General features: G+C 36.1%; 1 protein-coding gene across 1 annotated transcript in view; it reads right to left on the bottom strand.

Moving 5' to 3' along the window:
• LOC145673828 (uncharacterized) overlaps window positions 1-16,130 on the bottom strand; it is a 101,975-nt gene extending 85,845 nt beyond the window's left edge. Inside the window, exons 1-2 of the mRNA XM_081743600.1 lie at window positions 16,012-16,130; window positions 4,544-4,633 (exon numbers count right to left, since the gene is read on the bottom strand). Coding sequence (XP_081599726.1) covers window positions 4,544-4,633; window positions 16,012-16,096 — 175 coding nt within the window. The 5' untranslated portion in view covers window positions 16,097-16,130. The remainder of the gene's footprint in view (window positions 1-4,543; window positions 4,634-16,011) is intronic.
• Window positions 16,131-16,525: the final 395 nt, after the last annotated feature.

Below are 16,525 nucleotides of genomic sequence, written 5' to 3'. Positions count from 1 at the left end.
AAACATGTCTCTCTCTGCTTTTTTCGAATTCTAACAGTGATCTAACTTAAACGATGTACTACCGTTTTTGAAATATCATATTTGATAGGGCTTTATTTTCCTTATTCAGTGTTGGATAAAACACAACAAGAATTCTTCAGTCTCTTCCGGGATCACCATCACCACATTCAATTGTGTATTAGTGAAATCCATGATTTAAAATAATGGGCATTCTGTTTTACCTGATTTTGATCTGACATTTTATTCTCAAATTATAGTTATCCTTCCAATTCTTCGACAAATTTTCGGCTGGTCATAGCTCCAAAAGGAAGCTTTTCTATGCCCAAGTTGGTCTGTTGGTGTCAAGAATCACCTCCCAAATGTTGTCGTTGTTGTTTTGAAACACAATATATATATATATTCGAGATTAGACTTGGAGTGATAATTTAACCGAAATCCAGATTTTTTAAGCTCCTGATTTTTCCGAATTCCGGAATTTTTCCGAAATCCGGATTTTTTCCCGAATTCCGGACTTTTTCCGAATTCCGGAATTTTTCCGAATTTCGGATTTTTTCCGAATTCCGGAATTTTTCCGAATTTCGGATTTTTTCCGAATTCCGGAATTTTTCCGAAATCCGGAATTTTTCCGAATTCCGGAATTTTTCCGAATTCCGGAATTTTTCCGAAATCCGGATTTTTTTCAAATTCCGGAATTTTTCCGAATTCCGGAATTTTTCCGAATTCCGGAATTTTTCCGAAATCCGGAATTTTTCTGAATTCCGGAATTTTTCCGAAATCCGGAATTTTTCCGAATTCCGGATTTTTTCCGAAATCCGGAATTTTTCCGAAATCCGGATTTTTTTCAAATTCCGGAATTTTTCCGAATTCCGGAATTTTTCCGAAATCCGGAATTTTTCCGAAATCCGGAATTTATCCGAATTCCGGAATTTTTCCGAATTCCGGAATTTTTCCGAAATCCGGAATTTTTCCGAATTCCGGAATTTTTCCGAAATCCGGAATTTTTCCGAAATCCGGAATTTTCCGATTTTACTTTCCGGATTCCGGAAAGTAAAAATTCCGGAATTGGCCATCCCTACTATATATAACAATAATCGAAAATGACCAATATTAGTGTCTAATCCATAGTTTTCGGGATCATTCAGATGAACAGTGACATTTCCGATCCTGTTTAAATCGAAAATCAGCCCCGCTACTTGGGGAGGGGAAGAAAGAGAGATATAAAAAATGATCGAAAATAGCCACTATCGGTGTCGAATTTATAGTTTTCTGGGTAGCTTAGATGAACAGTGATACTTTCAATCCCGTTTAAATGCAAGTTCAACCCCACAACTTGGGGAAGGGAAGGAAGAGAGATTTAAAAATTATCGAAAATGGCCGATATTAGTACTGATTCCATATTTTTTGTGGTCGCTTAGATGAACGGTGACACTTCTAAAGCCATGGTCCTCATCATGGGGAAGAGGGAATATATCTATATACATATAAATGATGAAAAATGACCAATAATATTGTTGAATCCATGGTTTTCGGTGTCACCGAGATGATCAATGATCTTCCAGATGCCGTTTAAATCGATGGCATTAAAAACGAAAACAGCATATTTCACGGGTACTAAATACATGAGATACGGAGTTGTGCATTTAAATTTTCATTTCAATCCAACGAAGCGGGTAATATATGCTAGTAACTTCTATATTATTAAAATCACTGTAATAAAATGTTAACCATAGGTTAGGACTACGAAAGGAGCAACAAATCTTTTTGGCGAGGTGAAAATTTTGCCTTGAGCTGCTCTTGTAAAAGGCCAAATAATAATTTATTTTTGTACGTCTTGCTGCTCAAGGGTGTCGAATTCACGTACCGCGTGGAAGTAAATTTGTTCTTTACCTACAATTCAAACTATAATTAAAAAAAAAAAAAATACGTGCCAACTGATACACAGATCAATTATAACTTCAAAGTGTTACGGGTCAATGTGGTGTCCTGGCCTTCTCCAGAAGTGTCTGGCTTCTAGTTGTCCTCCAAAAGTGTTCAAAATGTAGGAGTAAATTTGGACAACAGAAACAATTAAACAAAAATGCAAATAGAACGACAGAGCAAAGCATTTCATTGATAAAGTTATTTCAACTGTATATTGTATATACCAGAAACTTGCTTTTCTTGGACATTATGTTCATTAAAATGTAATTCTAAGTAAATTGGGTCTTATATTTACGTCATTTTTTCCAGTTTTTAGATCTTCTTTTTAGATATTTTAGATCTTCTTATAGGTCCATTTAGGCAATTTTTAGGTCTTCAACTCCTGATCCATAGTGATTACGTATATTGTAAAACTGTGACTGAATATTTAAACTTCACTGTTCATTTTCGAAACTTAGTTAAAGAAACAAATTGAATAATGTTAAACCTGGAGCGTTACTAGCTGATAGCTTATAAGAACATATTTCGTCGCTTTCCCAAAAACAACCTTGTGTGGGCTTGGTAGGTTTCGGAAATGAACCTCACATTTGATCTATCATTTTTTAACGTTAGATTTCTCAGTCACTGGAGTGAACTTCTTTCGGTATTTCAAAAATAGCGAAGTATTAAAAAAAAAACATTTTCTGTCTTTATTTGTATATCAACGATACTTATTAAAAATAACCTAGGTAGTGTTTCTTCGAGGAATTTTTGTGTAAGTATCAGGACCCCAAACCAAGCTGGGCAAACCAAAACAAAAAGAAAATTTTTTTTCGCAAGAAGTGAAAAAAACTATTTTTATTTTTTTTTTCTTTCGTGAGGCATGGTATTTACTCGAAAGAGTGGTTCTTTGTGAAGAAAACAATTCATGAATCTAATGGTAATTTGGATACAAGAAGGAGCTTCTTTAGACTTTTTTCATTTTCCACTAATTTTGCTCTACATTTACGATAGTGCATTTTAAATGTTTTCGTCACACTTTTGTTTCATATACGAGGAGGTATCAAGAAGTTTGTACAATCACCTAGAAGATGACAAATTACGAACCTTCTCGGACATGTATTTTATAGCTTCTCGTATGCTAACCATGTAAATTATGAACTCGTAGAACAACTCTTTCTTTCTTTTTTGCAGGTAAATCACCGAAAGGGCGATAATTGACAAGCTTGAGGCACGAACATCGTTAAGTCCCTCCATCTTCAGGGAAAATCAACAAAGCAGATCCACAAAACGATGAAAAACGTCTATGGAGATGAAAGCCTATTCTATGAGATGGTATCCAAAAGGAAACCGTAACTCCAAACTTGACACATGACCATCGCGGACACCTCTAGATTTGGAGGACCGTCTTTCACTGATGATGCCGCCTTGACAGAGAAAGTTGAAATCATAATGGAAGACAGGAAGATAACCATTGGTAGTGTTATGTGTGCAATACGTATTAGTTATGAGTCTGCCTGGAATATCATTCACAAGCAGCTACATTTTCAGAAAGTGTCAACACGATGCGTGGCACGACTGTTCACACCTTTCCAGAAGAGAAATCACGAGGACGCTGCAAGAGAAATACTGCGTCGCTGTGAGGTAGATGAAGAGAACTTTTTCTGCAGACTAATGACAGTGGATGAAAGTTGGGTTTATCTTTATGACTTACAAACAAAGGAAATGAGCAAACAAAAAAATACCACTCATCCTCCTCCCCTTAAAAGACGTGAGTGCAGAAGTCTGCCGCCAAGGTGATGCTTTTCGTTTTCTGGTACTGTGAAGGGGTCATCTCGAGAGATTATCTACCACAGAGGCAAACCATTACTAGTACCTATTATTCCCATCCCCTGACTAAGTTACGAGAGGAATTGAATAAGAAAAGTCATGTATTGATCACAGAAGTGGTGCTACTGTTGGCAGACAATGGACCAGCTTATTCCGCCCATGCATCAATGATGAAGACAATGGAATTAGGATACGAAATATTGCTCCATCCCGATACATACCTGACATAGCAGCAAGTAACTTCTTTCTCTTCCCAGAAATACAGTGTTCACTCGAAGGATGTCACTCTGACAGTAAAGATGCTGTTATTTCTGAGGAAGAACTGTGGTTTCAAAGCCAAACTGCAGACTTTTACAAAATGGGCTTACGGAAAATGAATAACTGCTGGCAAAAATGTGTTGCTACGCACTGTGACTACGTAGAAAAGGACTAATATCATCATTATGTCAGAGTTCTCCAGAATGATTTCTTCTAGGTGATTACACGAACTTTTTTACACTCCCTCGTATCTCCAATTCAAATACATTTATTTATTCTCTTACCTCCCATTGTATTAACTATCATCTAATGAAACAGAAAAATCATAAAGGAGAAAGTGGCTGCAGTGAATCTCCTTCCCGTGATAAGTTCGAAATATTAAACATCCCAGGTTGTCTACACGTAATGTGAGAAGACAAATTCATTGAACAGGGTGTAGTTAAAAAAAGTCCCACTCCCCCAGACGACGTTTTCACAGTGCTGTCTTGCATAAAGCAAAACAAAAAAAAAAAAGGTAAATCCTCAATCATTTATCAGGTCTTAGATTTCTACTTACCTGCATTAAATCCATTGGAGCGGCCAAGAACGTTCATTTGACTAAGACCAAGAGCAATTCCATCCACTAGACTTTGGCCATTCTCCATTCCTACAAAATAATTTAAGAAATGTTTAGAATTATGACAAACTGGTAACGTAAAATATCATGGAAACGGAATATTATTTGTGTCGGCCTATATACCAATTGATCCACTATTATGTCAATATTTTTATTTTACTACTATTTTATCATAAACGATGTAATATAAATAACTCTACCGTTATATTATGCTCTATTCTATGCCATTACGTACTATTATGCAATGGTTACGTTACTGTTGTTTGTTCCAGGTCTAACCAGTAATAAAGTAAACATGGAGCAGAGACTGAACATTGCTGATCGTGCTCGGATTGCAGCGAGGATGGAAGTATGGTGGTAATGGTGCAAAGATGGTGGAGACGAGAGAAAGGGAGGCACTCATAAAAACAATATTGAGACTGCATGCGAATTTGGGGCCACGGTGGCTCAGTTGTAGAGCGATCACCTCTGCTGCTGGGGGTCCCGGGTTCAAAACCTGCTCCCGCCAAGCGAACTTTGTGGTGGACAAACACCGTGTGCGTAGGTTTTCTCGGGGTTCTCCCGTTTTCCCCATTTTCGTCATTCATTTCTCATCGTCGCCGTCTCCTTTAGCCTAGCCGCATAATCGTGGGACGTAAAACACACACATTTTATTTCATTTCATGCATGCGAATTTGTTCCGCACGGGTTCGGATACTCACCAAAAGAGTGCTGGGCTCCTAAAGAGAGTTCTCACTGAAGAGGCTAAAGCCAAGGCTGCTGCGGCGTTTGCACAAAGTCCCACTAAGTCCTTCAGACAATATCATAGTGAGTTCGGTTTATTGTATGGTTCGGTCCAACGACTAATGCAGGAGAATAGTAGAAAAAACGGGTAAAAGATCCCAGAACGGGACATGTTATCATCTCCATGATCTTCAAATACACTCTCAATAATTAGTCAGGTTTCTAGCCTCAGCAAGCTATTATCGCACTTCACATCTCTCAACAACTGGCGTTTCACGGTTGAATGAACTTTCTCTTTTTCCTGAAATCAGCATTGCAACCTTCTTTCTTAAGATAAAAAAAAAAAAATTAAATCTAAATGTTTAACAGAATAAGGAGATATCACTAATAAATTTAATTTCGAGAGTACACTAAGTAATACGAAGTACATCACACATAATATTATTAACTTCCTAGTAATGATAGGAGACAAGACTTGAAACTTAAGGCTTTTATAAGATTCAGGAGTAGTAGTTAACTCTTGCGAGTGACATCTTTCTGGACTATCTTTTCAAACGTGAATCAGTTTTATCAAAAACGACTCAGGAGATTCTGCTTATATTTCATAAATAAATATTTAAATCTAATAACCCAAGAATAATGTGTAAAACAAATTCTTATATAAAAAATATGCAGGAAAGGTAATTTCCTGTTACGGCTGTTTCTCTCTCTCTCTCTCTCTCTCTCTCTCTCTCTAATACGGCATGCGATTTTATTGATACTTCCTTCAACTTGCAGAAATAACTCTGTTTGGGATAGCGATACATCAAGTTTACATGAGGTAAAAGGAGTAAATTCTACCCGATGTTGCACGTTTGAACATGCTCATACAAAATAATTTTCCAGTGAAACCTACCGAATAAATTATTCGATTTTATTAAAATATGTTTACAGTTATCTTCTTTATCGCATTCAAACAATCCTCACTTGTTGCGATTGAAAATAGTAGGGTAAACGGGAACAAATACCCGACTTTGAGATTTCCATATTTTAAATAATATAGTAAGAAAATAATTTTCTATGAAGACGTTCGCCAAAATTGATAGATTTTGACATAATAAAGAGTATAGTTTGTTTATGGCTTAACAAACATTCCAATGCATGTAGTTAAAATAGATCAAGACCCCCTTATTCTCCCGATAGTCTGAAAGTTATTTCCACGATAACTTTCGTGAAAAGTATTCGCTTTTGAACAACGTAGTGTATATACATATTGCTTGCGATTTAAATTAGTGAAGAATGGGGATAATCCTAGGTAGATCATTCCGCTGGCACTTGAAAGTCTCTTCAATGGTAACTTTCGTTAGAAAAAAAAATGCAATATCTGCATTGTAGTATATTATTTCTGATGCCTCAAATTTCCACAATTTCCTTGAGTTTAAAATTTTCAAGCCATCTTTCAAGCTTTTTTTTCTTTTTCCGTAGCGAGCCTATATGAGACTTGGACTTACAGTTTAGTGTGGAATTCGAACCACTATCATTCAATAATCTCCTACCGGGAATCGAACCCGGGGCCTCGTCCACCTAAAGGGTGCGTGCTACACATAGACCAGCTGGGAGGGCTTTCCATCTATAGACGTAGCCAGAACTTTTCGTATGGGTATGCACAAAGGTAATTAATTCCCATTCTCCATCTTACTATAACGTTCTTACGTGCTCATTTGATCTAGCTTTAAGTGGATTTCGAAAACATAAAATGTTATTTTAAGGAATCACTCCGTCTCCTTTGGCCTAGCCGGCATAATGTGGGACGTTAAACTGAAAAATTTCATTTCATTTCATTTTAAAGAATCACAGATTTTAGAAAGCATGACAAATGAAGAGGAGAAAAGAATGTATTTTATTAGGGTGTGCTCATGCACATCATATTGCGACGACTATGAATCCATCTCCGTAGAAGAATCATTACCATTTCTTTTAACCTCAAAGCATAATCTTGGATATTAAACTTTAAAAAAAAAAAACGTATCAAAACAAACTCGCCGATGCTTCTTCTTCTTATTATTATTATTAGTATTATTATTATTATTATTATTATTATTATTATTATTATTATTATTATTATTATTATTATTATTATTATTATTATTATTATTATTATTATTACAAGCATCGCCGATTTTCTTCTGACACGGTCTTTTTTGTAGTTTAATATTCCATGATTATGCTTTGAGGCAGTGGCATAGAGAGGGAGGCTCACCCAGCTCGACCCTCCCACTTAGTGCCGTAATATCAAATATGATTTTGAATTCTTATTTGTGATTCCGATGTTTTGATTTTTTTTAAATATAATTTATCATCACAAAATGTATTTTAAAGTCATGTTCAAAAGAATAACTTCTTCATTCTTGACTTATTTTAAACTCAAGGAAATTGTGGAAATTTGAGGCATCAGAAATAATATACTGCAATGCAGATATTGCATTTTTTTTTTCTAACGAAAGTTACCATTGAAGAGACTTTCAAGTGCCAGCGGAATGATCTACCTAGGATTATCCCCATTCTCCACTAATTTTAATCGCAAGCAATATGTATATACACTACGTTGTTCAAAAGCGAATACTTTTCACGAAAGTTATCGGGGAAATAACTTTCAGACTATCGGGAGATTAAGGGGGTCTTGATCTATTTTAACTACATGCATTGGAATGTTTGTTAAGCCATAAACAAACTATACTCTTTATTATGTCAAAATCTATCAATTTTGGCGAACGTCTTCATAGAAAATTATTTTCTTATTATATTATTTAAAATATGGAAATCTCAAAGTCGGGTATTTGTTCCCGTTTACCCTACTATTTTCAATCGCAACAAGTGAGGATTGTTTGAATGCGATAAAGAAGATAACTGTAAACATATTTTAATAAAATCGAATAATTTATTCGGTAGGTTTCACTGGAAAATTATTTTGTATGAGCATGTTCAAACGTGCAACATCGGGTAGAATTTACTCCTTTTACCTCACGTAAACTTGATGTATCGCTATCCCAAACAGAGTTATTTCTGCAAGTTGAAGGAAGTATCAATAAAATCGCATGCCGTATTAGAGAGAGAGAGAGAGAGAGAGAGAGAGAGAGAAACAGCCGTAACAGGAAATTACCTTTCCTGCATATTTTTTATATAAGAATTTTGTTTTACACATTATTCTTGGGTTATTAGATTTAAATATTTATTTATGAAATATAAGCAGAATCTCCTGAGTCGTTTTTGATAAAACTGATTCACGTTTGAAAAGATAGTCCAGAAAGATGTCACTCGCAAGAGTTAACTACTACTCCTGAATCTTATAAAAGCCTTAAGTTTCAAGTCTTGTCTCCTATCATTACTAGGAAGTTAATAATATTATGTGTGATGTACTTCGTATTACTTAGTGTACTCTCGAAATTAAATTTATTAGTGATATCTCCTTATTCTGTTAAACATTTAGATTTAAATTTTTTTTATCTTAAGAAAGAAGGTTGCAATGCTGATTTCAGGAAAAAGAGAAAGTTCATTCAACCATGAAACGCCAGTTGTTGAGAGATGTGAAGTGCGATAATGGCTTGCTGAGGCTAGAAACCTGACTAATTATTGAGAGTGTATTTGAAGATCATGGAGATGATAACATGTCCCGTTCAGGGACCGTTTACCCGAAAAAACAGAGTTCTGTACCACTGAGCTCACACCCATTTCGCCAGTCCCGCCTGATGCAGAGAACGACTTTTCCAGTGCCGCCTGATACGCGATGTCAGACGACCGAGGTACGAGTCGAGAAATTGAAATTAAATATGTGAACACCAATTACATAATAATGTTCACGAAGCAAAGAGTGAATATCCTACTTGGGTTTAGAACTATCGCTACTACACTTTTAATTAACAACAAATAGTTTATGTTCATTATTTCTGTCGATTTTCTACAAATTACTTGCAGAGACTATTCAGAGTAAACGTTTTATTTTAGTAATGCTTCATTAAAGTATAGTCATATGTTAATTACCATTTCAAATATTTATAAGTTTCCCTTTCATGTTAGGATAATGATTAGATGAAGTTTTCTCTTTTAATAAAATTCTAGATAATTGTAATACTTTATTTAAAGGACGTAATCCTGGATTATATGGAAATATTTAAATAAACTAGAATGAAGATGATAATACAAAGAAACGTTATTAGAACAAAACATTGCTATTTAAGAAATTGACAGAATCAAGCTTTTCTAAAAAAAAAAGGCTGCGTAGGTTATGGGATTCGAACTGATGATCATGGGTAAAAACAAAATACTTGGGGAACATGCGCTAACCGTCTACTCCACGAAAGTACGTCAAGGTTCAGTCTCTAAGTAAACTCATATTAGAAAATCACTACCACAAACTGCCTGATGGTATCGCATATTTTTGGGCTTACTTCCTTTTATTCAGTTCTGTAAAAAAATACAGAATAAAATGTTAGAAAAAATGAGAAAGGGCTTTGAAGAATATGGGATGAAAATAAATGTTAGAAAGACAAAAACCATGGTGACTGGAACGAAGGTGTCTGTGTCAAATATATAAGTAGGAGGGGAGAAAATAAAACACACACAGGCAACTATATATTTCAGACCAAACCATCCATTACCTGAGTAATTCGTACAATATATCTCCAAAACTTTCAATAGATGTATTATTATGGCTGACTTCAATATGCATAGCCGCAGTGATGGCGACAGGACCAATTTTGTTAACTTCATAACGACTCACACTACTGGAATCATTCTTGATCTTCCGCAAGCTACACGCCCCAAATCAAACACCAAGCCTGACATAGTCATCGCCTCAGCAAATCTTGTCTCACACTGCAATGTCGAAATCCTTGATCTTCTGGGCAGCGATCATGCACCCATCAAACTAGTCTATAAACCATATTTAGCTGCAACTAGTTCTTCATTACCATTGCGAGTGAGCTTGCGTTATGATAGAGCTAAATGGGATCAATATCATACACATATTTCAGACCTCACCAGAGATCTAACCGACCCCACCACAAGCGACGATTTATATCAGACTGTAGACACCATTTCCTCTGCAATCCAGGAAGCCAGCAACTTATACATTCCAACCACATAATCCGTTCCCTATCAACCCAAGCTTCCGCCTCAATACATCATTATGATCAAACGTTCACGCCAGTTCTATCGAGACTATCTTCACACTCACAATCCAGAAGCACTCCGACATCACAAACAACTGCAACGTACAGTTCACAACTACGTCAAAGTATATAAGCTTCGCTCCTGGGTGAAGACATGCAACAATCTTTCCCAAACATCTCATTCTACAAAATTCTGGACTCGCTTTAATGCATTGTGTGGGAAATTCACTACTACGCCCTACCCTTTTTTATTAGGCGACACACCTTTTTCTACCGATCGAGATAAAGCGAATGCATTTGCAGATCACTTACAAGAAATTTTCACACCGTCATCTAACAACGCACCTCACGCTGCAGACAGGCTTAATACCTCATCGCCGCAACTTCAACCAAATATTACTCATACCTTACCTACTAATGCTGCTGTTTCTGCTACCATCACTGTTAACGAAATCACTCAAGTTCTTAATAATAAACGAAATACTGCACCTGGTCTCGATAACGTAACAATCGCCATATCAAAGAATGCCCTATCTCGCTACTCCTTCTTGCGAATGTTTACACATTCATTGTGCGCACTGGCTTTTTTCCGTTAGCTTGGAAAACATCTAAGACGCTTATGTTTCCTAAACCACACAAACCTCCGCAGAATATTACATCCTATAGACCTATCCAACTTACTTCCACCTTCAGTAAGATCTTAGAGCGTATTCTGGTTAAGCGATTACATCTATTCATCGCCGATCATAACTTACTTCCAGTCACACAGGCAGGCTTTCGACCAGGCTTCTCTATCAATGATCAGCTACTCCGACTCACAACGCTCATTACACAACATTATAATTCAGCTCAACCTTCCTGCTTAGTGTTATTTGACTTGGAGAAAGCATTCGATAAGGTCTAGCATCTTGGGCTCATATACAAACTTCTCAAATTCCATCTCCCTATCTCATATATTCGCCTCATATACAACTTCATTACCAATCGTATCACCTATATCTCAGTACGAGGCAGTTTATCACATCCTATCTTTCTCTTCTCTGGAGTACCGCAAGGGTCGGCTTTATCCCCTTTATTATATCTTCTATACGTAGCTGATATGCCTCGATTACCAGAAAAAGTCCATCTCTTCCAGTACGCGGACGACACGGCCCTGCTACCACTTGGAACAACTATTCAGCAGATCAGCACGTTCTTACAGACTGCTATCGATCACTTCTACACCTGGTGTACTTCATGGAGGGTTACTATAAACGCAGCTAAAACTCAAGCGATAGTTTTCTTACCACCCAGACGAACTTCCAAATTTCGTAGAAATCCACGTAAACTCTCTCTACACGTTGATGGGGTGCCTATTCAACTCAGTAATACTGTTACATATCTTGGAATTACATATGACCGTCATCTTACCTGGTTGCAACATCTAAAAACCGTTACTACTAAAGCCTATAATAGACTTAATCTATTGAAACGCTTGACTGGTACCACTTGGGGCCTTAAACCACACACAATACTAAATACGTACAAGTATTCTTACGACCAGTCCACGCATACAGATTTACTGCTTGGTTAGCTGCCCCGACAAAATTCTACAATAAGCTTTTCATCCTAGAACGCCATGCTTTCCGTATAGCATTCCGTATTAAGCTACCTAGTCCCAAACAAGATCTGTATAATCTGATTACCTTTCCGACCTTACAGTACTACATTGAAAAACTGCGGCTCACATATATATCACAAAGCGCTTCGAAACTCGTCATCCTTTACTTCAGGATCCAATGCGTTACTTAGAACTTCATCCAACACCTCACCGTTACTATCATCCTCCACTTTTGCTTCTCTTCACATTATATCATTATACTCTACCACCACTAGATCCCGCTTTACTTATCATCACCGATTACGTCATTCATGAACATCTTCCTCCCATTCACCCATCATTCCCAGCACAGTGATTACCACTATTTACTAACATGGGCCTCATTCGTTTTCATCGTTGCCTAGAGCCACCCCTAGGCTGAAGATAAGCTCATTTGTCTAACTAATATCAGCCACGTGTTGTCCTGTGTATGCACCTCGCCACATCATTCACGCCCATTACTATATCATACTATTGTGCATGCTATACCTAATCCTTTGTTATGATCATTAATGTTCTTTGCTTATAATATACTGTCTAATTATTTCCTTATTTATTTTCCTATTAATAACAATCATATATATGTAGTGTTTCTTTTTATCTACTTATATAATCTATCTCATCTTAACTTTCGCACTTCTATTGTTCTCATGTTTTGTCTTGTTTTCTCACTTATATATATTCTATAATTACCATATTTATATTTATGTTGTGTTCAATTATACTTGTTATTATGTTACAGCTCTTATGCTATTAAAACTACACCTACCATTCAAGTATGATTATGATCGAAAAGATCATAATGCCCTAGTTCTAGTAATAAACAAATAAACAAATAAATAAATTAATAAACTACTCTTAGCCCATCCATGCCTTACTCTTTACCATAATATCTTCACTTCTCCCACCTAAGAGAGGGTGTAGCCCTCTAAAAGGGAGCTAGCCTATGGCTAGCACTTCACTAAAAAAATAAAAAAATAGAACAAGTGAATAGTTTTTGATACTTCGGTAGTATTCTTAGTAATAACATGAAGTGCGAACATGGAATAAAAGCAAGGATAGGAATGGTGAAAGAAACCTTTAGGAGGAAGAAAAGTCTGTTTTGTGGGACCTTGAATAAAGAGTTGATAAAAAACTCATTAAATTCTTCGTGTGGAGTGTTGTATTGTATGGGGCGGAAACGTGGACATTACGTAAAGATGACGAAAATCGACCTGAAGCCTTCGAAATGTGGGTGTGGAGAAGAATGGAAAGAATTAGTTGGGTTAAGCGCAAAACGAATGAGAGAGTGTTGGAAATGGAGGGTGAGAAAAGAACACTTTTAGATATTATTAGGAAGAAGAAGAGAAACTGGGTGGGACATTGCCTAAGAAGAGATTGTATCATGAGAGACTCCTAGAGTGTATGGTGGCGGGAAAGAGAGGGAGGGGGCGAAGGAGACTACACGCGAAGACGAAGAGGTTAGCGGAGGACCGTGGAGCATAGAAGCTTCTCAGCTGCGGCAAGTGACCAGCCAATAAAGGCAGAATACCTATGATAACGACTTCCTTTTATTTGTTTCGTTATGTATAAAATGTTTAATATCTATTATTACTAGAGCTGTGCAATATGTAAGGTAACTAACATTATGAAAAATTTAAGTTGTATTTCTAATAAAGCATAAAATTCCCCCCTCTCTCTCTGTAAATTTCGCCGCGCGTTTTCCACGCTTATGAAAATAGAACTTAGAATTTGGCAATGAGTTTCGGAGATTTCTTTTATTAATTATAACTTCTTTATTTCTTAATTTTTTTACAGATTTTTTTAGAAGTGTCCAGAATTTCTGTTTCCTTTCTCCGCATATTTTTAAGAAGATATTTAACGTTTTCTATCATAAGAGAGAGAGTTATTTCTATTTTCAAACAAATGCAACAGAAATTCTGGACAGAATTGTAGTTTCTTCTTTTATTTATATTCCATTCCTAGACACAGACAAAACAACTTTCTTCCATTTTATTGTTTCTTTAAATAAATCACGTAATGACGCATACCCTTGGTTCGGTCTTACTTGTTAGCTCTAAACCTCATGCGTCTCAATTTGTTTTCTCTGACCTTTCTACTTGCGCTCAAGAAATAAAAATGTTTCTGTGTGAGCGGAAATCGATCTGTGGACTACAAGATGTTCAGACCACCTTGCTATTGAATACTCTACGAGGGAGAATTACCAGAGCAGAGAAACTGATTTCTTTGTTCAAGAGACTTACGCACATTACTCTGGCTTCGTTACCTCAATCAGTGTGCGAATTTACACAAGTAACTCGGTCTTCAAATTGTACACGTGATTTCGCTAACAAATTATTATTAACTTTCACGCTACATGCAACGTTGATAAAGCATTAAAGGAATAACACAAATTACAAATAGTGATTGAACTTACAACTCCAGTCACAAGAACGATTCTATTCAAAATGTCACCTCACCTTCCTACCTAGAAAAAGTCCCGGGTTCGATTCCCGGCAGGAGCTCATCTGGTTCGGATTCCACGTTAATCAGTAGGTCCCGTCTCATATAGTCTTGCTGCAGAAAGGGACGTTAAACTCAAAATGAATTTAACATATCTAGAAGAAGGGAGAAACAAAATTCATTACTATTACTAGCTAACAAATATTTATAGTCCATTTCTTCTTCTCATAAAATAATAATTCTATCTGTCAATCCATAAATGTAATAATATTATTACGTTCATGTGTAAACCTAAAAAGAATCTGACTAAAGTATATCTCTTCTGCTCCTATCAATAGCTTCGACTATGTGTCTTTTTCTTTCCTTCTTTTGTCATTCTAGTAATAATAATAATAATAATAATAATAATAATAATAATAATAATAATAATAATAATAATAATAATAATAATAATAATAATAAATGGATACTGTTTTCCTCAGAAACTTGTGACTTTAAGTTCTACATTGTAGAGCTCTGCCGACGACAACACACTGGACATTGTTTTTTAAAAGATCGAAAAACATTATTCACTAACTTATTGTCTACGGTCTTATTGTCTACGGTCCAGTGAATATATTAACGGATTGACTACTTAAATTTGTTCAGGATAATTGCTAAAAACAGAATTCAAAAATTCGCTTTTGTTCAAGAGTGTTAAATAACGGGCATATTAACATCACAATATTGTAAGTCACATTTGCGTGATCCTATAGTGACTACAAGGACTCGTGAAGCCTGGGATATACACCAATGATAGAAATGCTTTGCCTCAAGTATGGCGTATCGGAAGAACTCAGTACGATTCGTGTACTGCCTTCCGAACGTACATTTGAGAAAATGTAAAATAATAGAAGTGCACCAACAATGTTGCCAAACTTATAAGACATGGCGAACGAGCGACAAAGAAACAACACTTAACAACTGCAATACGTAAAATAACGATTACTCGAATTAAACGGTAACAATAATAGCAAAAATATAAAACAGCAACACAAACAATAACAAGAAAACAAAATTTACAACAAATCTGACAACACTGCACCCTCAAGAGATGCTCTAGTTATAGCAAGATAGACAACACTGAAAATTACATGGATGGAGGTGACGACTGGCACGCATCCTGGCTTTCTATTGGATGCTGAAATTAGTAGATCTAGATCAAGCTTCACGACTCCGTGCGATCACTATGGTAACTTTTATTAAAAGTACAAACAAAAATATAATTCCAATTTAAAATACGTTCTCTACAAACAAATATCAAATGTTTCTTGATTATTTGAGCTATATTTATTATTTAACTGCAGTATTTCATGTCATTGAAAGAATTTCGGAATTTCGAACTAGATCTTAGTAACTGTTTCTTGAATTGTAACTGCTTTTGGTAATTGATCTTCACAGTTTCGAATTCTACTTACCTGTTTGACAATGAGCGGTGTACAGTGACTCATCAGGGAATTCGAAGTCACTATCAGGACACTTAAAAGTTCTTGTAGTTTCCATCACTGCATCAAAATATTGAAACTTCTGATTATCCACCGCTACAAAGTTAGAAAAAAAAATATTAATAATCCTATTACAAAGTTTAACATTTCAAGTTCAACCGTTCACTGTACACCACGGAAAGCAGTTTGTTTTGGATCGCATGATATTTTCTCAGTACTAAAACCCCTTTTGTGCTTCATACTAAGTGTCACCACCGTAGTTTTAGGGGGAATGGGGTGTGTTTGACTGTCAAAACTGATTGCTCATATAATGTGTTTCAAAGCAACACCGACAACGTTTGGGATATGATTCCTGACACCAAGATAAGACAAACGTATAGAAAAATCTTGGTGCAGACATCTGTCATTCGGAGTCATAGACTCCAGGAAACACGAAAAAAAGTGAACTTTAAAAGCCCATAGTTCCAAAACTATGGGGCCTAATGTT

This window comes from Thermobia domestica, chromosome 17 (genome assembly GCF_964235325.1).
Source record: "Thermobia domestica chromosome 17, izTheDome1.hap1.1, whole genome shotgun sequence".
NCBI lineage: Eukaryota > Metazoa > Arthropoda > Insecta > Zygentoma > Lepismatidae > Thermobia > Thermobia domestica.
Note: the sequence above shows the minus strand (reverse complement) of the source record. Positions and strands in the feature narration are given on the sequence as shown.